Source organism: Neophocaena asiaeorientalis, unplaced genomic scaffold (genome assembly GCF_003031525.2).
Source record: "Neophocaena asiaeorientalis asiaeorientalis breed wild unplaced genomic scaffold, Neophocaena_asiaeorientalis_V1.1 scaffold147, whole genome shotgun sequence".
NCBI classification, from domain to species: domain Eukaryota; kingdom Metazoa; phylum Chordata; class Mammalia; order Artiodactyla; family Phocoenidae; genus Neophocaena; species Neophocaena asiaeorientalis.
This window is the reverse complement of record NW_020173758.1, coordinates 3,692,237-3,715,427: the sequence shown is the minus strand read 5'-3', so window position 1 is coordinate 3,715,427 and position 23,191 is coordinate 3,692,237. Positions and strand designations below refer to the sequence as shown.

At 36.7% G+C, this 23,191-nt stretch overlaps 1 protein-coding gene across 2 annotated transcripts in view; it reads left to right on the top strand.

Moving 5' to 3' along the window:
• DPYD (dihydropyrimidine dehydrogenase) overlaps positions 1–23,191 on the top strand; it is a 793,614-nt gene that overhangs the window by 237,192 nt on the left and 533,231 nt on the right. Inside the window, exons 8-9 of one of the 2 annotated variants that reach the window (XM_024751226.1) lie at positions 4,372–4,459; positions 4,573–4,757. In XM_024751226.1, the coding sequence (XP_024606994.1) occupies positions 4,372–4,459; positions 4,573–4,592 (108 nt within the window). In that variant the 3' untranslated portion in view covers positions 4,593–4,757. Of the gene's footprint in view, positions 1–4,371; positions 4,460–4,572; positions 4,758–23,191 lie in introns of those variants that run through there. The other variant, XM_024751225.1, reaches the window with a different exon arrangement.

Here is a 23,191-nt window from a genome sequence, read left to right as displayed (position 1 = left end):
ATGTTATTGAAAACAAATATGAAGTCATATTTTGTCTCTACTGGAAGGCGAGAAACATGTGCATTAAGAGCCAACAAAATAATTTTGTGTCTAAAAAGAGATGAATTTAGTTTTAAAATTATTTTATCTTATTTTCTATGTTAAAGAGTCTGGAAATACTTGGTCTATTTAGCCAGATTTTCTATCAAAAATGTGAAGAGCATGTACATTATTATCTGTATTTTTTAATAATGGGTGCCACATAGTTCATTTCAAAAAAGTGTTCCACGCCGAAAAGGTTGTAAACCTTAATCCTACATTAAAAATATTATTATATGTATGAAGACATATTATGGACGCATAAAGAAAGTTTCTGTCAAGTCCCGGAGTAGATATTAGGTGGAACTTTGGCTCAGGGCTTATTATATTCAGCCCTTCTATTGAAATAGTAATAACTCTTACACTAAGCTTGATGTGGAGCAAATTTTATTCTCAATTTAGCTGGGATGTTTGAGTACCCAGGCATATATTATTAAAGCCATTAGAGGGAGGTTAATATATGCTATAAGCCATATCTAAGAAAATTATGACAGAAATATTACATATATAAAAAATATGGGAGAAAAGGGAGCAAAAACACAAACAAAATGCCCATAACATGATTTTTCTAACATCATATATATTTAACAAATAATCTTAGGACTTCATCGTATATCAGCCACAAAATGTTTTGATGTCTGTTAGTTGTCATATAATACCAGTTTTAAGTTTTACACGTCTTGGTCCAATTTCCTAAGGCATAATGTAAGCAAAATTTTAACATTTTGTCAAAGAATCTCCTGTTCTTTCTGAGAGTGAGTTTTGGATTTGATGGCAAACGTTTGGGGGTTTTATGCTTTAGAAAAGGGAAATTTGACTAGATTCCCCAACATAGGGAAGAGTCCATGTGCTTGTCACTCCACTGATTATTGTTACTATTGCTTTGTTCTCATTTGCACCATGGAGCTACTTACTGCACAGTGATGGTTATTCTCCCCCTGTCCCACAATGTCTGACTACAGTAAGTAAAGTCTTACTGGTCCCAATCCCAGTAAATTAACACTAGGAGTAAAGCTACTTGTCTTTCCAGTTTTCGATACACAAAAGTCTAATTCAACTTTTTTGCTTCCTCAGTTGCACGCTGTTGCCTGCTAGGGTGGAAACAGACTGAGAAACGCAAAATGCCTGTGCATCCTTTCTGTACGTTACAAATTCAGGGACATGTTCACTCTATCAGGGTGGAAAAATTGGAAGATTTTCAATCCTGTTTGATAAATCACATAACTCCACTACTCAGCTACACACACGCACACACACACACACACATGCCCACAAACACTACCTCAGGAAGGATGGGAGTCTTTCTTCAATTTTTTTGCTGAGTCAGTTAGTAAACCAAACCTAAAGTCAAGTATTCTGAGTATCACTTCCACTGATAGACCCATTGGCAGGGCACTCCACTGCTCACCTTTGGAAATTGTAGTATTATTCAGTTTACTAAAATTTTATTTAGAATATTTGAACCTGTAGTTTTCTTTTATGTCTAACCTTCATTGTATATTGGTATTGAGGTCATTTCAAAAAATAAGCACTAGAACTTTTTATCTTTCTTTATGATCAGAAATAGTTTAATAAAAAATCTACTCTTTGAAAAATAAAGTAAAATTCTAAAGCTTCATTATCCATTACTTTTAATAGCATCTAACTCTACTAACTCTAATAGTAATACCCACTATTAGATACTTAGTATTAAGTACTTTTAATAATATGTGTTTTTTTAATTGTCCAGTTTATTTTATGGTATTTGATATGTTCCAGAGTTCTGAATATTAGTTGTTAATCTCACCTTGGTTGTCCCCTGGTTGTAAACTTTCAAATGGTTCATCTGCCAATAAAATTAGAACTAGTATTTTAGTAAAACAAAAATGCCCCCCTGTGTTATATCCAAAGTCATTTTATCCCCCTACTTTCTCTTTGTTTTCTTTTCTTTGCACTTTATACCCCAGAAACACTACATTTTCAAGTAGTTCTCCACATGCAGTATGTTGTTCTGTGCCTTTGAGGATGGTGCTGGTTCTGCCCTTCATTCTCAAGAGACATTAGAGCATAGCTTTTACATGTGCTGGTTCTGCAATTAAACTACATATTTGACTTTGGTAAAGGTTGTCAAAGCTCTCTTGTCCCTTAGTATCATCATCTGTAAAATTAGAAAACGATATCACTTCATAATGCTATTGTGTGGATGAAAGAAGTCCATCTATGCAGTATTTAGAAGAGAGTCTTGCACTTAGTTAGGTACTCTATGCAAGTTAGGTGCAATTATTGCTTTAATGGGTAAACTTTGTTCTTCTGCTATGAATCAGTTTAGAGACTTTTGTTTTTAGGAACATGTTGACTTCAAAACTCAAACCTACCAGATATTGTGCTTCCTTATTTATAATGGTAAAGGAGTGCAAAATCGCAGCGAAGTCATGTATTTTAGAGAGTATATACTGGCACATACCTGAGAAGTAGACCCCTTTACTTCACTCAAGTGGCTAGTCCCTGATCTTCATAAGGTTCATCTTCTGCCCTGTGGAGGGCAGGCATATTAAAGTCTCCAGCATACTAGCTACCCCTTGCTTATGCTGTCCAACCTGCATGATGTTCTCAGTGTAATGGATCACTATGATGTCTGTGGTATGGCCAGATTGTTTCGGATTATACATATAATTACAGAAGAGAGTTGACATATTCCTGAGGCAAACCTGTAAGTGAATATTCTTATCTTTCCCCCATGAATGTGAACTGTTTCTGATCCCTTTTCCACAGAAACATGATGAAAAGTGTGCATTCATCATTATCAATGGCTACGTGCATTGTACCTGTGGCCTTACTAATCTGCAATAATACCACATCTGTCACAGACACTGCAGTCAGGGCTTCACTTTGGTCAAGCCTGCAGGAGTTGACTGTCATTCTCCAGAAATCATCTAGTCTCAGCAGGGCCAGACTGGGAAATGAAACAGAAGTATAACATGGACCACCACCATCTTTCCCTATCCCACCGACTCCAGGCTATCATTGTGGTTGATTTACTCTCTCGACCAGGGTTTCAGAAGTTTTCTGGCCTTCCCAATATTATAGCTGTAATAGCTCTTACTTTGCAGACCAGAGACCCAACGTGGGGATTATTTCTACTGACATGTATAACAATTTTTATTATACACTTGCAGACTTGGGAATAACCACTAACTGGGTCTGTGATCCCCTTAGGCCCACTGTGAACCAGACTTTATCCAGGTTCCATTTTTCACCTTATCACTGTAGGTCCCCACTCTTCAGGTATCAATGTCAGTGAAGAACCTTGTCCAGGGTCCTTGAAATGTGTGATTATGCCCCCTTCCCCAGTGTACAGTTACCTGGGTAAATGGCTATAATTCCCTTTGGAGAAGGAATAGAGAAATCATTATAGTATTTACTTGCCAGGATGTTTCAGGGTCTTTCTTTCTAGGGACCTGACCACCTCTTCAGTCAGCAGGTTCAAGATCTGAAAATAGGCTCATGTCTGGAATTAAGCAAAGTACTGTGATTTTTAATAGAAGTATCTACCCTCTGACTCCTGACTTTACTCATCTTCCCTCAAAAGTATCCCCTATCAAAATCCTATCCATTTTTTAAGATGGCTTTATTGACAGGGAACTATTTTCAATATCTTACAATAAACTGTAATGGAAAAGTATTTTAAAAAGAATATAGATACACACACACATATATATGTTTAACCAAATCACTTTGCTGTACACCTGAAACTAACACAATATTGTAAATCAACTATACTTCAGTTTAAAAAGGGCTTTATTGAAATCCCACTACCTCTCTTTTTTCTCATCTATATGACCTCAGCCAAAATGAATTTCTCCATCCCTTGAGTTCTTGTAGACATGTGCTGATCACACTGTGTTATTTATTATACTTATTTCTGTACATCTTCTGCACAGATCTTGACTGTACATTGAGGCAGAAACTGTGTCTCATTTAACATTTTATTCTTTAAAATGCCCCACATAGTGCCTTGAACATACTAATTAAGCTGTGAAAATTTACTGACTTGATTTTAAATACACTAGCTTTTCTTGTGGTACTTAATTAAAAGGCAAAAATGCATTTAGCTATTAAGTAAAACATGTTTGTTCTATTTATATACTATTTAGTATACATAAGCCTATATACTAAAAGACAAAAATATTTTCATATCTATATGTGGAATTATATATATGTGTATACGGAGTTTTTATTATTTTCGATGTTAAAGATTAAGGTTTTAGTCATTCAAATGCCCAAATACAGTTACAGAAATGTTTTTTCTTACAGATAATTTGTGGTAAAAGCCTTTCAGTGAATGAAATTACTCTTAGCACTTTGAAAGAAGAAGGGTACAAAGCTGCTTTCATTGGGATAGGTGAGTAGCTTACTTTAAAATATTTTTCTTTATAGTATTTTTTTACTTCCTGATAATATCCAGAAGAATAACTACCTTCAGACATTTTCATGTTAGAAGTTGTGTTTGTTCAGGGAGGAGCAGACAGAAATGAATGGCCAAAGAAAATTTCCGATTTTGTAAAGCGTTGCACTGCCTCACCTCATTATGGATTGACTTTGGCAAGACTGTCTTTATCTTCCCATTCTCTCACCATACTCTCATCACCAGCGAACATCTAAGAAGCAAAGTGTTTTCAAGTCATGCCACAGAAGCTCAGAATTTGGGCTTAGAAATATCTTGATGCTGTAGCTTTCTCTTTATGATTAAACAAATTGGTTAAATTGATATTAAAGGAGAGAATTAGCTCATTTTCTTTTTCTATTTTTTTCAATATTTTCTAAAGACTTTTCATATTTGGCTGAATTTTAAAGATGTTTAATCATAGTTCTGAATGTCACATGGACAGTGTATAACTGCTAAGGCAATTAATGTATCTTATGGTTCCATATTTTGCCTAAATATCCCACGGAGATTGAGTTTTCTAATACTCTTCCCTTCCATTTCCTGTATACTGAGAAACCAGAAAGAGCAAATGGTTCATTTAATTTATTCTTTGTCTCATGAACTTTGTATTTATTCTCTTATATGATCATACTATGAACAATTATGGCACATAAACTAAGTGCATCCTCATGTCTTTTAGTTTGTCTCCTCTCTAGTTCACATTCTCTGAATAGGAATGTCTAATAAACCTACACAGAGGTGAAAACTGTTCCATCTCTTTAAGTAATCACACACTGGATAACATTTCTTTTAGGGCTCTCTTTTTTCATAGTGTTTCTGGAGTAAAATAATCAGGAATGCTTTACTATCTACTAAATTTTCTTATCAGGACGGTTCTCTTACTAGATAATTGATACCAAGTTTAAGACCATCTCTGTCACTCCCTTTACTTAGATGAAAAATTATGAAGAGGAAGATAGATTTTCCTGCCTTCTAGCTCCTAAATATATGTACTGAACCTCCTTTCTTTCAGAAACTTGAGTGCCATTGTCAGCAGTATTTCCCTATGTTATCTAAGTACAATAATCATGCCTAGATACAAAGAGGAAAGAGAAAATATCTAGGGATATATTCTCTAGGTTCCATTTTTAGTGGCACTACCGTTGATTTTGGTTTTACTTTACAACATTACATTTGTACTGAGAATTTTACTTAAAGAAATTGGGCAAGTATTTTTTGATGTATATTCTACTAAACACCAGTAAAATTGGATCAGTAAGTTGCTGTTACTCTCAACAAATGTGTATTAAAAAATGTTTGGTTAATAATAAATGAAAAATTTAGTCAGGCAATAGCGCTGAAACATTGGCAATGTTTTCAAATAGCTATTTGAAATTCACCACTGTGGTTTCCTACAGCAGTTGTATGTAAAAGGTATATTTTCTATTAATGAAGTTGTATATGCTAATGCAGTTTAGTGTATCTCTATGAACTTTGTCTACAAACAATCTCCGTACTGTAGAGACAGGGGCCAAATAAATAACCAATACATTGAAATATCACCAAATTAATTGCTCAAGAAGCAAATTATAACAAAATTTGGAAGAGCTGAATTTTATCACTCTGAGTGTTTTCAGCCATAGAGATATCTTCCATCTGCAAGAATCAGGAATGTTTCAGAGTTTTCTTTTCTTTTATTCCATTAAGTCCCCTTGCATATGTTATTTGATAGTGCTACATCCCATTCACAATACTCCATTTGACTCTGCACTGAGGTGTGAATAAAACATTTAATGTGAAGTCCTTTCATATTTATGTTTCTGTGCATTTTCATGCTGAGAAGTGAATCTTTTGACATTTTGGTGTAGTGATGTGTAGAATGCAGTTATGTTCTATTTCAGTATTTTGTATGAAACGTATACAAGAAAGTTTCATTTTGCCAAAAAAAAAAAAAGGTTCTGTGTGTAGAAGACAAGTAGCCTTATTCTCCAGGAAGTATTTATTTGACACTCTTGACTGCCGAGTTGGGAATTTGTGACCTTTCTATTACCATATAACTGCCTATTACTTAGGCAACCTCACATCCTTACATGCTTTTGTTCATTCACCATGCTTCTATGTTGTAATTAAACTTCACTCACTTTGTTTATCTACTTTTTCCCACTCAGTATAGAGGAGTACATTTTGGAATAGGAATTCTACATTACTTAGGATATAGGTTTGGCCACTTTAAGAAAGGAAAATAATAGAGGCTTAAACGAGATATAGGTTTAGTTCTCTCTCATTTTAACAGTATGAACCATCTTCAACACCTGAGTTCCATCTTTAGTTCTGAGGTGGCCAATATTTCCACATTCCTGCTAACAAAAATTGGAAATAAGGAAGGGGACTCCTTTCCTTTTAAGTTTATGACCCAGAAATTGCACATATCACTTCTGTTTGTATCTTATTGTCTACATCTTTGTCACATAAACATACCTGGCAGCAAAGGATGTTGGGACATAAAGCCTTCAGCTGGGTGGACATAATGCTCCATTAAACTTCTATTTCTATAGAGAAGGGGGATAATAGATATAGAGAGAGGAAAAAAAGAGGTCTCTGCCATACATGTGCATCATCATTTTTATCTGACACATGGAAGCCTTATTGAGAGAAATCAGTAAAGCAGTTAATAGCAAAGAAAAAACTCTTGGAACTTAGTTCTTACATGCTGGTTACATAGGTCACTTAATGATAAAAGAGTATTTTCTCCTTCTGTAATTGGGAATACCGTATTATAGCTCTTCTATATTTATAACTACTGTCTTATCCTATGTTAGTTTCTCTAAAAGAAAAAAGTTATTTTTTAATTAAATATGACTTATTAAGGATAGCTTTATAAATCCATTGCATTAACAGAAGTGTGTTCTCATGTTTCCTGATTTTTTAGTATTGTGTGTAATATTGCTGGTGAAAACTTGCTCACTTTTAGCTTTTTCCCTAACTAATTCCAGAATCCATTAAGGGAATTATCTCATTGTGTGTACATCATTGTGAGACTGAAAGAGTACATCTCTTTACCCATGAGATGTTTAGTTTTTTTCTAAGTGAAATAAAGGTAAGTGAGATAAAGCTCTGTGTCTTATTCAAACTGGATTGAGTTGTCTTTGAGATAATTGGTATTTTTTTAAAAGACTGTAAATTTTGGGTATTTTTATTGAAATAAAAGCACCGGCACAGTGTGTTACTATCAGTGTTCAGAAGTAGAGTTTTAGAACATCCTCTCTACGATGCGGTACGCGGGCCTCTCACTGTTGTGGCCTCTCCTGTTACGGAGCACAGGCTCCTGACGCGCAGGCTCAGCAGCCATGGCTCACGGGCCCAGCCGCTCCGCGGCACGTGGGATCTTCCTGGACCGGGGCACGAACCTGCGTCCCCTGCATCAGCAGGTGGACTTTCAACCACTGCGCCACCAGGGAAGCCCTGTACGAGGTTTTTTCAGAGTATTTGATGGCTTTCTTTGGTTGATATTGAAATCAATATAATGATTTATAGCCATCATTTCTTATTATTAAAATATGAGCACAAACAAATAGAAAATATCAAAAAGTGTGCTGCATATTGTTGTGGTAAGTGTTATTTTGCGAAAAATGTTTTTCTATCATATGTGTATTTGTTTTTGTTGTATGTGCTTGCACATGCATACTGCATTATATGGAAAATGTGTTTTTAAGATGCGGCTTAATAGTCAATGCTTGAAAGCCACTGCTATACGTTGTAAACACCCTCAAGTACTAATTGCTTTTTCCCCATAGTATGCCCAACATCTCTCAATAAGCAACTGTTGAGTGAATTAAATAAGTATTGAGTGACTACAATGTTTTAGGTATATATATTTTTTAAGTTCTTTGGGTGATTATATTCTGGACCAATCTAAGCATCACTGTTCTAGGTGACTGAAGAATTGTATCCTTAATCTTTGCTTCAAAGGAGCCTATTTCCCTTCCCATTTCTGATTGTCCATTTTATGGTACTTTACCTCTTATATTCTCACAAAACATGGCAGTGATGAAAAGGCTAAGCAAGCATGTAAGGGAAAGAATATCCACTGAGACACCCTCAGAAAAATGGTAATACTTTATAGATTCTTCTGACAAAGTATTTTTTTTTTCTGAATTTTTGTTTTTAATACTTGAGAGAGGGAAGGAATTACGGGGTGAATACCAGTAAAATCCATAATTACAGTCACAATAGATACAAAGGGAGCAGAGGCTGCAGGAAGATATTATAGAGCTGAATAGTCTCTGTCTCACTCTGTGAAGCATACAGAGTCTCTCTCTCTGTATGCTTTACTTGTGTCGATTCTTGAATTCACTTCTCACTATCACTCTTCGCCTTCATCACTATTCGCCTTCATCACTATTTGCCTCTCTTCTACTCCTTAGCCTCCTAACCAGTCTCTTTGGCCACCATTAAACACACAACAGAAATAGTGATCTTTCTAAAATTAGATCTCATCATGTCATTCCCTCATTTAAATCGCCCCTACCCTCCACCCAATTAGCTCCCTGTTTCTTTCAGGATACAGGAAAAACTCCTTAAAATAAAACTTTCAAGGCTCTTCATGATTTATTCACAACTTATGTCTTTAGTCACTTGTTAAATTGGGTGTTGCAGACATTTGAAATGTTTTCACTTTTACCTCATCTCAATTTTTTTAACTTGGTTTTTGGACCTGGTGTTGCTTGGACCCAGAACTGTCATTATTTTCATATTTGAGTTCTTCCATATCCTTTTTTCTACTTCGTGGAGTTCTCTTTAATTGTGACGATCCACTCCCTACCTTCACTCTTTAGCCTGGATGAATGAAGCCACTTCCTTACCAACAATCCTCACACCATTATGTCCCTGTTCCCTCTCTGGATGTTCAGATCAGATTTTAGCACTTATTTCCATGTATTATAATTGACTGGTTACATGTTTGTTTCCGCCAGTAGAAGTTAAACTGTTGTAGGTCGAAGAGTCTGTCTGCCTTACTCACTGATAAATCTTCAGTGTATAGTGTAGTCCGTGTCACATACTAGGAAGTCTATAAATATTTTTAAACTGTTGATTTTTATGCAACCGTTTTGACTATTTGCCAAAATAAATTGATAGGATGTTAAAATATGTTGGCAATTCTGGGGTATTATAATATTAACCAAAAACAAGGAGAAATAGCCACTACATAATTTTAAAGTTGGTATTACACTATAAATGAAATAAACAAGTAGGAATAGTGATATGACTTGTGGTAATAATGCTAGTAGTAGCAGTATTAGCTAAAATATTCCATTCTCAATTTTTAAAATAATTATTTATGCCATTAACTTTTAAAATGGCCCTTGAGGTAGATATTATTAACTCCATTTTATGGATAAGAAATTAAGATTAAGCAAAGTTAAAGAAAACAAGTAAATGGCAACCAAAACATGGAAAGTGAGTTATATAGAGAATGTAGGAAAAATGTAATAAATGCAAACATCCATACTTTGACATAAAAAGTTGTTTCAGGGGGACCTACAAGGTGGCGGATGAGTAAGATATGGAGATCACCTTTCTCTCCAGAAATACATCAGAAATACATCTTCATGTGGAACAGCTCCTACAGAACACCTACTGAATGCTGGCAGAAGACCTCAGACTTTCCAAAAGGCAAGAAACTCCCCATGTACCTGGGTAGGGCAAAAGAAAAGAGAAAAAACAGAGACAAAAGAATAGGGACGGGGGCTTCCCTGGTGGTGCAGTGGTTGAGAGGCCGCCTGATGATGCAGGGGACATGGGTTTGTGCCCCGGTCTGGGAAGATCCCACATGCCGTGGAGTGGCTGGACCCGTGAGCCATGGCCGTTGAGCCTGCGCGTCTGGAGCCTGTGCTCCGCAACGGGAGAGGTCCCAACAGTGAGAGGCCCACATACTGCAAAAAAAAAAAAATGAATAGGGATGGGACATGCACCTTGGGGAGGGAGCTGTGAAGGAGGAAAAGTTTCCACACACAGACTTCCACACAAGTCTCTCCTTTCGTGGGCGGAGACTGCGGGTGGCAATGGGGGAAGCTTTGGAGCCACGGAGGAGAGTGCAGCAACAGGGGTGCAGAGGGCAAAGTGGATAGATTCCCGCACAGAGGATCGGTGCCGACCAACACTCACCAGCCCGAGAGGATTGTCTGCTCATCTGCCAGGGTGGGCGGGGTCTGGGAGCTGAGACTCTGGCTTCAGAGGTCAGATCCCAGGGAGAGGACTAGGGTTGGCTGTGTGAACACAGCCTGAAGGGGGCTAGTGCGCCACAGCTAGCTGGGAGGGAGACCAGGAAAAAGTCTGGATCTGCGGAAGGGGCAAGAGACCATTGCTGCTGGATACGTGAGGAGAGGGGATTCAGAGAACCACCTAAACGAGCTCCAGAGACGGGCTCGAGCCGCGGCTATCAGCACAGACCCCAGAGATGGCGTGGGACGCTAAGGCTGTTGCTACAGCCACCAAGAAGCCTGTGTGTGAGCACAGGTCCCTCTCCACACTGCCCCTCCTGGGAGCCTGTGCAGCCCACCCCTGCTAGAGTCCCGTGATCCAGGGACAACTTCCCCGGGAGAACACATGGCGCGCCTCAGGCTGGTGCAACGTCACGTCAGCCTCTGCCACCACAGGCTCACCCCTCACTGTGTACCCCTCCCTCCCCTGGACTGAGTGAGCCAGAGCCCCCAAATCAGCTGCTACTTTAACCCCATACTGTCTGGGGAGGAGCAGACACCCTCAGGCAACCTATATGCAGAGGCGGGGCGAAATCCAAAGCTGAACCACAGGAGCTGTGCGAAAAAAGAAGAGAAAGGGAAATCTCTCCCAGCAGCCTCAGGAGCCGCAGATTAAATCTCCTCAATCACCTTGATGTACCCTCCATCTGTGGAATACCTGAATAGACAACGAATCATCCCAGATTGAGGCGGTGGACTTCGGGAGCAACTGTAGACTTGGGGTTTGCTTTCTGCATCTAATTTGCTTCTGTTTATGTTCATCTTAGTTTAATATTTAGAGCTTTTTATCACTGGTAGTTAGTTTTTAGCACTTGTTATCATTGGTGGATTTGTTTATTGGTTTGGTTGCTCTCTTCTTTCTTTTCTTAAAATTAATTTTTTTATTTTAATAATTTTTTATTTTAATAACTTTATTCTTTTTCCTTTATTCATTTATTTATTTTTCCCTTTTCTTCTGAGCCGTGTGGCTGACAGGGTCTTGGTGCTCCAGTCGGGTGTCATGCCTGAGGCTCTGAGGTAGGAAAGCCAAGTTCAGGACATTGGTCCACCAGAGACCTCCCCGCCCCACTTAATATCAGTCAGTGAGAGCTCTCCCAGATATCTCTGTCTCAACGCTAAGACCCAGCACCACTCAACGAGCAGCATGCTCCAGTGCTGGACACCCCATGCCAAACAACGAGCAAGACAGTAACAGAACCCCACCCATTAGCAGAGACACTGCCTAAAATCATGCTAAGTTCACAGACATCCCAAAACACAACACTGTACACGGCCCTGCCCACCAGAAAGACAAGATCCACTCCCACCCACCAGAACACAGGCACCAGTCCCCTCCACTAGGAGCCTACACAAGCCACTGAACCAACCTCACCCACTGGGGACAGACACCAAAAACAACGGGAATGATGAACATGCAGCCTGCGCAAAGGAGACCACAAACACACTAAATAAAACAAAATGAGAAGACAGAGAAATATGCAGCAGATGAAGGAGCAAGGTAAAAACCCACCAGACCAAACAAATGAGGAGGAAATAGGCAGTCTACCTGAAAAGAATTCATAGTAAAGATAGTAAATATGATCCAAAGTCTTGGAAATACAATAGAGAAAATACAAGAAACGTTTAACAAGGACCTAGAAGAACTAAAGAGCAAACAGACAATGATGAACAACACAATAAATGAAATTAAAAATTCTCTAGAAGGAATCAATAGCAGAATACCTGAGGCAGAAGAACGGATAAGTGACCTAGAAGATAAAATAGAGGAGAAAACTACCACAGAACTGAATAAAGAAAAAAGAATGAAAAGAATTGAGGACAGTCTCATAGACTTCTGGGACAACATTAAACACACCAACATTTGAATTATAGGGGTCCCAGAAGAAGAAGAGGAAAAGAAAGGGACTGAAAAATATTTGAAGCGATTATAGTTGAAAACTTCCCTACTATGGGAAAGGAAATAGTCAAGTCCAGGAAGTGCAGGGAGTCCCATACAGTATAAATCCAAGGTGAAACACGCCAAGACACATATTAATCAAAGCATTAAAAAATAAATACAAGGAAAAAATATTAAAAGCAGCAAGGGAAAACAACAAATAACATACAAAGGAATCCCCATAAGGATAACAGCTGATCTTTCAGCAGAAACTCTGCAAGCCGGAAAAGAGCGACAGGACCTGTTTAAAGTCATGAAAGGGAAAAACCTACAACCAAGATTACTCTACCCAGGAAGGATCTCATTCAGATTCAACAGAGAAATTAAAATCTTTACAGTCAAGTAAAAGCTAAGAGAATTCAGCACTACCAAACCAGCTTTACAACAAATGCTAAAGGAACTTCTCTAGGTACGAAGCATAAGAGTAGGAAAAGACCTGCAATAACAAACCCTAAATAATTGAGAAACTGGGAATAGGAACATACATATCAATATTTACCTTAAATTTAAATGGATTAAATGCTCCAACCAAGAAACACAGACTGGCTGAATGGATACAAAAAAAAAGACCCATATATATGCTGTCTACAAGAGACCCACTTCAGGCATAGGAACACATAAAATCTGAAAGTGAGGGGATGGAAAAAGATATTCCATGCAAATGGAAATCAAAAGAAAGCTGGAGTAGCAAGTCTCATATCAGAAAAAATAGACTTTAAATTAAAGACTCTTACAAGAGACAAAGAAGGACATTGCATAATGATCAAGGGATCAATCCAAGAAGAAGACATAATAATTGTAAATATGCATCCAACATAGGAGCACCTCAATACATAAGGCAAACACTAACAGCCATAAAAGGAGAAATTGACAATAACACAATCATAGTAGGGGACTTTAACACCCCACTAACAGCAATGGACAGACCATCCAAAATGAAAATAAATAAGGAAACACAAGCTTTAAATGCTACATTAAACAAGATGGACTTAATTGATATTTATAGGACATTCCATCCCAAAACAGCAGAATAAACTTTCTTCTCAAGTGCTCATGGAACATTCTCTAGGATAGATCATACCTTGGGTCACAAATCAAGCCTTGGTAAATTTAAGAAAATTGAAATTTTATCAAGTATCTTTTCTGACCACAATTTTATGAGAATAGATATCAATTACAGAAAAAAAATCTGTAAAATATACAAACACATAGAGACTAAACAGTACATTACTAAATAATCAAGAGATCACTGAAGAAATCAAAGAGGAAATCAAAAAATACCTAGAAACAAATGACAATGAAAACATGGTGACCCAAAATGTATGGGATGCAGCAAAAGCAATTCTAAGAGGGAAGTTTATAGCAATAGAATCCTACCTCAAGAAACAAGAAAAATATCAAATAAACAACCTAAACTTACACCTGAAGATTAGAGAAAGAAGAACAAAAAAACCCCAAAGTTAGCAGAAGGAAAGAAATCATAAAGATCAGATCAGAAATAAATGAAAAAGAAATGAAGGCAATGATAGCAAAGATCAATAAAACTGAAAGCTGGTTCTTTGAGAAGATAAACAAGATTGATAAACCATTAGACAGACTCATCAAGAAAAAAAGGGAGATGACCCAAATCAACAGAATTGGAAATGAAAAAGGAGAAATAACAAGTGGCACTGCAGAAATACAAAGGATCATGAACAATTACTACAAGCTATTATATGCCAATTAAATGGACAACCTGGAAGAAATGGACAAATTCTAGGAAAAGCACAACCATCTGAGACTGAACCAGGAAGAAATAGAAAATATAAACAGACCAGTCACAAGCACTGAAACTGAAACTGTGATTAAAAATCTTCCAACAAACAAAAACACAGGACCAGATGGCTTCACAGGCAACTTCTATCAAACATTTAGAGAAGAGTTAACACCTATCCTCAAACTCTTCCAAAATATAGCAGAGGGAGGAACACTCCCAAGCTCATTCTATGAGGTCACCATCACCCTGATACCAAACCAGACAAAGGTGTCACAAAAAAAGAAAACTACAGACCAATACTACTGATGCACATAGATGCAAAAATCTTCATTAAGATACTAGCAAACAGAATCCAACAGCAGATTAAAAGGATCGTATACCATGATCAAGCGGGGTTTATCCCAGGAATGCAAGGATTCTTCAATATATGCAAATCAATCAATGTGATAAACCATATTAACAATTGAAGGAGAAAAAACATATGATCATCTCAATAGATGCAGAAAAAGCTTTCGACAAAATTCAACACCCATTTATGATAAACACCCTCCAGAAAGTAGGCATAGTGGGAACTTACCTCAACATGATAAAGGCCATATATGACAAACCCACAGCCAACATCATTCTCAATAGTGAAAACTGAAACAATTTCCACTGAGATCAGGAACAAGACAAGGTTGCTCATTTTCAACACTGTTATTCAACATAGTTTTGGAAGTTTTAGCCACAGCAATCAGAAGAATAAGAAATAAAGGGAATCCAAATTGGAAAAGAAGAAGTAAACCTCACTGTTTGCAGATGACATGATAGTCTACATGGAGAATCCTAAAAATGCTACCAGAAAACGACTAGAGCTAATCAATGAATTTGGTAAAGTAGCAGGATACAAAATTAATGCACAGAAATCTCTTGCATTCCTATACACTAATGATGAAAAATCTGAAAGAGAATTTAAGGAAACACTCCCATTTACCATTGCAACAGAAATAATAAAATACCTAGAAATAAACCTACCTAAGGAGACAAAAGACCTGTATGCAGAAAACTGTAAGACCCTGATGAAAGAAATTTAAAAAATGATACAAACAGATGGATGGATATACTATGTTCTTGGATTGGAAGAATCAACATTGTGAAAATGACTCTAATACCCAAAACAATCTACAGATTCAGTGCAATCCCTATCAAACTACCAATGGCATTTTTCACAGAACTAGAACAAAAAATTTCACAATTTGTATGGAAACAAAAAGGACCCCAAATAGCCAAAGCAATCTTGAGAAACAAAAGCGGAGCTGGAGGAATCAGGCTCCCTGACTTCAGACTATACTACAAAGCTACGGTAATCAAGACAATATGGTACTGGCACAATAACAGAATTATAGATCAATGGAACAGGATAGAAAGCCTAAAGATAAACCCACGCACATATAGTCACATTATCTTTGATAAACGAGGCAAGAATATACAATGGAGCAAAGACATCCTCTTCAATAAGTGGTTCTGAGAAAACAGGACAGCTACATGTAAAAGAATGAATTTAGAACACTCTCTAACACCATACACAAAAATAAACTCAAAATGGATTAAAGACCTAAATGTAAGGCCAGACACTATGAAGCTCTTAGAGGAAAACATAGGCAGAACAGTCTGTGAGGAAAATCACAGCAAGTGGCTTCCCTGGTGGCGCAGTAGTTGAGAGTCCGTCTGCTGATGCAGGGGACACAGGTTCGTGCCCCAGTCCAGGATGATCCCACATGCCGCGGAGCGGCTGGGCCAGTGAGCCATGGCCACTGAGCCAGTGTGTCCAGAGCCTGTGTTCCCCAACGGGAGAGGCCACAACGATGAGAGGCTCGTGTACCACAAAAAAAAAAAAAAAAATCACACAAAGATCCTTTTTGACCCACCTCCTAGAGAAATGGAAATAAAAACAAAGATAATCAAATGGGACCGAATGGAACTTAAAAAGTTTTGCACCGCAAAGGAAACCATAAATAAGATGAAAAGACAACCCTCAGTATGGGAGAAAATATTTGCCAATGAAGCAACTGACAAAGAATTAATCTCCAAAATTTACAAGTAGCTCATGCAGCTCAATATCAAAAAAACAAACAGCCCAATCCAAAAATGGGCAAAAGAGCTAAACAGATATTTGTTCAAAGAAGATATACAGATTTCTAACAGACACATGAAAGGATGTTCAACGTCACTAATTATTAGAGAAATGCAAATCAAAATTACAATGAGGTATCACCTCACACCCGTCCGAATGGCCATCATCACAAAATCTTCAAACAACAAATGCTGGAGAGGGTGTGGAGAAAAGGGAACCCTCTTACACTGTTGGTAGGAATGTAAATTGATACAGCCACTATGGAGAACAGTATGGAGGTTCCTTAAAAAACGAAGAATAGAACTACTATACAACCCAGCAATACCACAGCTGGGCATATACCCTGAGAAAACCATAATTCAGTAAGAGACATATACCCCAATGTGCATTGCAGCTCTATGTACAATAGCCAGGACACGGAAGCAACCTAAGTGTCCATCAACAGATGAATGGATAAAGAAGATGTGGCACATATACAATGGAATATTCCTCAGCCATAATAAGAAATGAAACTGAATTATTTGTAGTGAGGTGGACTGACCTATAGTCTGTCATACAGAGTGAAGTAAGTCAGAAAGAGAAAAACAAATACCATACGCTAACACATACATATGGAATCTAAAAAAAAAAAAGTTCTGATGAAACTCGGGGCAAGACAGGAATAAGGGCACAGACGTAGAGAGTGGACTTGAGGACATGGGGAGGGGGAAGGGTGAGCTGGGACAACGAGAGTGGCATTGACATATATACACTACCAAATATAAAATAGATAGCTAGTGGGAAGCAGCTGCATAGCACAGGGAGATCAGCTTGGTGCTTTTGTGACCACCTAGAGGGGTGTGTTAGGGAGGGTGGGAGGGAGATGCACAAGGGAGGGGATATGAGGATATATGTATACTTTTAACTGATTCACTTTGTTATATAGCAGAAACTAACACAGCATTGTAAAGCAATTATACTCCAATAAAGATGTTAAAAAATAAATAAAAATAAAAACTAAATAAACAATTAAAAAGTGTTTCAGATGCAATGACTGAAAATCAACAAGTTAACTGATGACACCTGTTTACATGGATGAGTCCGGCTTAAGGATCTTGAATATGGGACTTAATAATCTGCAAGAATTAGGCTTTATAGTTAAGATCACTTTTCTCGTTACTACCAATTGGTTTTCTCCCATTACTGTCAGAACAGAATGTTTTTGAAATGTGATGAAGCCCAAATATTGTAACAGTGGAAGAAGAGATAATTACAATTAAGAAAACCCATGGAGAGATTATGGTGTTAAATTTGCTATAGTGTGACCTTTAGTTAAATCTCCTGTGCCTTCTTAGAGCCAGAATTCTTCTCTATAAAAGTTATTCTTAATTAGCTTCTTAATCAGTAGTTTCTAAATTATACACAATCATGTATACTTCCTATTTGTTTAGAAGAAAATGAAATAGGTTTTTAGACCACCCATTTAACTTCTGTCTACAGATAAAAACTGAAGTTGTTTAAGAACTATGCACAATTCTGAATAGATTATTTTAAAATAATAAACGTGTCTTAATTGTAAGTGAGAAAAGGGCATGGATATTTTGCCAATCCACTTTTTAAAATTTGTAATAATGTCTAATCTAGTGTCACTTGTAAGTACTTGGGTATAATTGTTAGATGGCTCCCAAGAATTCAGAAATGAGGGAAATAGAATTCCAGCTGAGAGTTCATTAAATCATCACTTAATGAGTTCAAGCAAAGCCCCCAGAAGGAGATAAAATAGATGTAGGGCAATTAGTCTTTGATCATATTAACATTTCTATAGAAAGTGCATCTTAATCTGCAGAAGTAGGTAATAGGGGCTGGTCAACTTTCCAAGCACAGAAAAAGACAAAAAAAAAAAAAAAACTGAGGAAATATTGGCAGTGTCTCTTTAAAGGCACATGAATCAATGAACCTGGAGTTGTTTGAGCCCCTATCATGAAGATACATAGTAAGTCCATTTTAAAGATCCCTAAATCTCCTTGTTCTGATTTCAAGTTCACCAAGCTGGTGCTGATTCCTAAACAGTTTGATTATATTAGGAGACCATACTAATCATGTTGGTAAGAGTAATCCTGGTCCCTAGGATGGTTATCACTGCTTCTCTGAGTAATGTGATACTCTAATTTGAAGAACTCTCCACCTGAGATAACACTACATAAAATAAGCTATAAATGTCTCAAACATTTTTTGTGGCTGTCAGTGCATTCAGAATAAGTCCAATTTTCTTAGTATGACTTTCAACTGGTTACCATAGCTGTCCAAATATACCCCTTTTTCCTTAAAAATACACCCCTTATTGACCTCTCCCACTACCAGATCTCTAGCCATTCCTCAAAAGTAACCTGTACTTTTATAACCGCCATTATACCTTGGCTTATACTCTTTCCTTTACTGAGAAAAATTTTCAGTCTGTCCCCGTATGGTAAAGTCAATACATATAATATTCATCTCAAATGGTACTTCCTACATGAGACTGTCATACTCATTCTGCTGAGATAAATGTTCACTGTATGTTCACACATAGCAAAATGTTTTATATGTCATTTATAGGACTGAATTTAGTTTTCTTCTTCTTATTTTTGGTGTGTGCGTATATCCACTTCTCTGCCCCATGCACAAAAACGCCATATTAAAAACCTGTGCGAACTGAGATTAGTTTTTTAAATCTTTGTATTTTACAGTTTCAGCACATTTCTTGACACAAAGTATATCAGTACAGTTTTTTGAAGTAAAATAATTGGAAGAGTGAAAAGAAAAGAGAAATAAAGGAAAAAATGAAAAATAGCATCATAACTTCTTGAGAAGTTTAAAGCTATACTTGATCATTTAACTTTTTTAAAATTCATGTACTTTCCAGGCATCTTTTTTTTGATGAAATGCAAAGACGTGTTCATGGTTTTGATTACCCACTCAAAGGCAATAATTTAAAAATTCTAAATGTTATAGTGAATGTCGTTCTTATGCTTATCTCTATCATTTATCAAGTATTACACTGCTAAATTGAATATTAGGGGGCTTTTGAGCATTTTTGGTAAAGGCAAAGCTATTTGCTTGAGGGTGTTTAAGAAGTGTTTTATGATGAAGGTGGTGATACAGGAAAAATTTTTTTTTTTTTTTTTTGTGGTCCGCGGGCCTCTCACTGTTGTGGCGTCTCCCGTTGCGGAGCACAGGCTCCGGACGCGCAGGCTCAACGGCCATGGCTCACGGGCCCAGCCGCTCCGCAGCATGTGGGATCTTCCCAGACCGGGGCAAAAACCTGTGTCCCCAGCATCGGCAGGCGGACTCTCAACCACTGGGCCACCAGGGAAGCCCCAGGAAAATCTCTTTTAAAAAATGTCTTTTTCTGCTGGTAGAATTCCTGGAATATTGTAGGTGCTCAATAAATATCTACTGAATTAACCATTTGTTTAATTAAAACATATTGATTGCTTTCATATGGTAGCCAAAGAGGAAGTAATTTATTTAGCAAGAGGGTTATTTTAAAATATCCTGTAGCCCATGTTCTTTTTATTAAAAAATTGTAAAAGAATGTAGATTATATTTTAAAATATTGAACATATCATTGGATTTCTTTGGATGGAGACATGGAGAAATTTTTATTATATTTCTCTCTATATATTTTATGAAACGAAAATATATTGCACTTACTGTAGTTGCTGAAATTAAAGAAGCACATTGTTAAAGCACTGTTTTTTTAGCAGTTCCCAATGGCTTATGGCCAATGGTTACATCTTTTGATGGGTGAAATCATCATCTGAACTTGGAAGGGGATATTATTGAACATTCACTATGGGCAACACGATGGATGTTTTTAAATGTACTAATCATCTGATAGGTATGGGTTGTCCTCTACAGGTAGAATGTTGATGTCGAAAGATAAACTTCAGGATAATTAACAAAATTAGAAGTCACTAAGATAGTGGATATTATCATAGAAGTATTAAGTAATGCCACAGTACACAACCTCCATCCCCAACCCCTCAATTCAATGAATTTGAAATTCACAACTACATCAAACACATGTGTACAAAACATCAGTGATTTCCAATTAAAGTTGAGGCATACTACTAGATAGCTTTATTCATACTACAAATCACACAACTCTGCATATCTTACCCTTTTGTAAATCACTCTATGTAAAAGTTGGTAAAATAAGGGAGTCCATTATACACAATGAAAGAGAGATTAATAAGAGAAGCATGAGAAATGATATGGAAATGGCAGAGTTGGTGTGAGTTAGAGTAAAGTAGGTATATTTCTACATATGCTTTAGCATTCTTTCTAGAGATACTTTTTCCGTAGAATAGAAATGAGAAAATTTGCAGGCTAATTTGTGTCTTATTTATCACTTATTTCCTATTTATACAGGTTAGGCTATACCATCTTTGGCTAGCAGCACTATATCAAATGAACTAATATTCTTTTCCATGGACTTTTAAACACCTTCTTTGACATAAATGCTTTAAAACAGTATGTTCTAAAGCAAGACAAGTGTTTTGAAGAGGAGGCTTCATTAAGACATTGTATTTTAAGTAATAACATCTATTTTAGAAGCAATTCAATTGAAATTTATACCAAATCAGTTTTTCTCCAGATCCTGTCTTTGAATCGTTTAAGGGGCCTCCAGCAAAATCATGTTCTGAATTCCCCAAGGCTCTTTGGTATGACGTAGATTTATTTAAATGAATAAGTGAAAATCAATGGGAGAGAACCTAGTTTGTTTACTCTTTCTTAATTTCTTAAACTCATATTACTTCGTAATATTATTTATGAGGAAAACAATACTTCATGATTAATTTATAACTATTTCCTCAAATAACATAAACCTTTAGAGTATATTTTTAAGCATATTTGCCATGGACATTTAAGAAAACAATTTTAAAACAAAATTTTGATTTATTTACTTATCTCAAAATATGTGAGAAACTTGATGTGTGTTATCTTCTGATTAGCCATGCAGTGCCTCGTGGTGTGCAGATGGAAAGAACATTACACATCAGAGGCTCTGTTCATCAGAGGCTCTGTTCACATCCCCCACCTCCCCAAACAAAAACTTCCACGACAGAAAATTAACAGATGTTCACTTTGCTTGTGTTACTGAAATAAATTGTGCATCCAACTCTTAATTCATGTTAACTTTGGAGAAGATATTGATACTGAGTTAATCAGTCAAAGATTATGTCAGTACATCTAGTTTAGTGGAAAAAAGTCATCTTAAATGGAAACTTGCTTCCTTGACTCTTTAAGTTCCTATTTTGTATTTCTCCTCTTCCTTTTTTTATGTACATGATGGTTTTGTTTTTTGAACCTTAATATTTATACTTTACTGATACATTTATCAGTGCCAGATTAATGTATTTTAAAATTGACTGCAATTTAGTATCTCTATGGTTGTTTCCCTTTTACTGAAAGGAAACAGTCTTTCTTTTGTATTTTATAAAGACCATACCATAGTCAGGTGCATTGCCACTGTTCTTATTCCTTTAATCTTACCATTGGCTGCTCATATTTCAAAGTATATTATTAAACTTCTACCATATGTGCTAAGGATTATAGATTACAAAATAAATTTAAAGGGTTATGATTCATTTAGAAAAACAATAAAACTACTTTAATGCAATTAATAAATAAGAATTGTGTACATATGAATGTAATATATATAGTAGCTAAAGTTCTTGGAGTATTGGCTGTATTCTTTGCATAAATTATTTTAATTATCTTGAAGTAATTTTGGATTGGTATTATTGGTACTTTCGTTTCACACATACATAAATTGTGTCTAAAAGAAGTTAAGTAATTTTCTTAGTACTAGAACCTAGATTTGAATGGAGGTCCATCTGAAACCAAAGCTTTACTCTTAACAAACACAATAAGACGGCGTTGCTCGTATATGGTTTAAACTTTTTAAATTCATTTTTAAAAATTGTGGTAAAATGCACATAACATAAAATGTATTGTTTTAACCAGTTTTTACATGTACAGTTCAGTGGCATTAAGTACATTCACTTTGTTGTGCTACCATCACTACCATTCATCCACAGAACAATTTTCAACGTGCAGAACTGAAACTCTGTACCCTTTTTTTTTTTTTTTTTTTTCCAGGCAAGACTTTAATGGGGCTCCTGAGCGAAAACAAGTAACTAGTTTCTCTGCTCATTCACTGAGGTGGGGCTAGCTGGTTCCTTATATGGGGTGAGGGTAGGGGTGGGTCCAGGTGTTGGGTCTGGAGGGGTGGTTTAGGGGGTCTGTCCACCCCTTTGGTAGTGTTGTGTGCACGGGGCATGCAGAGTACTCTGATTTTGTTCTGGACCCCCTGCTTTTGCTCTCAGCTCTTCAGAAGTGGCAGATGGGTTTTTGGTCTTTTTGTATCTTGTTGTCCATAATTTGCCCCAACTGTGCATACATGCACTTATTTTTAGTCCCTTATAGTTTCTTTGAATTTTTTTTAACATCTTTTTTATTTGTAGATATTTTATTCTTTTTGTTGCAATGGTAAATGACTCTATACCCATTTAACAACTCCCTATTCTCCCCTTCCCTCATTCTCTGGCAACCACCATTCTATTTTCTGTGTCTATAAGTTCAACTACTCTAGATACATCATATAGGTGGAATCATA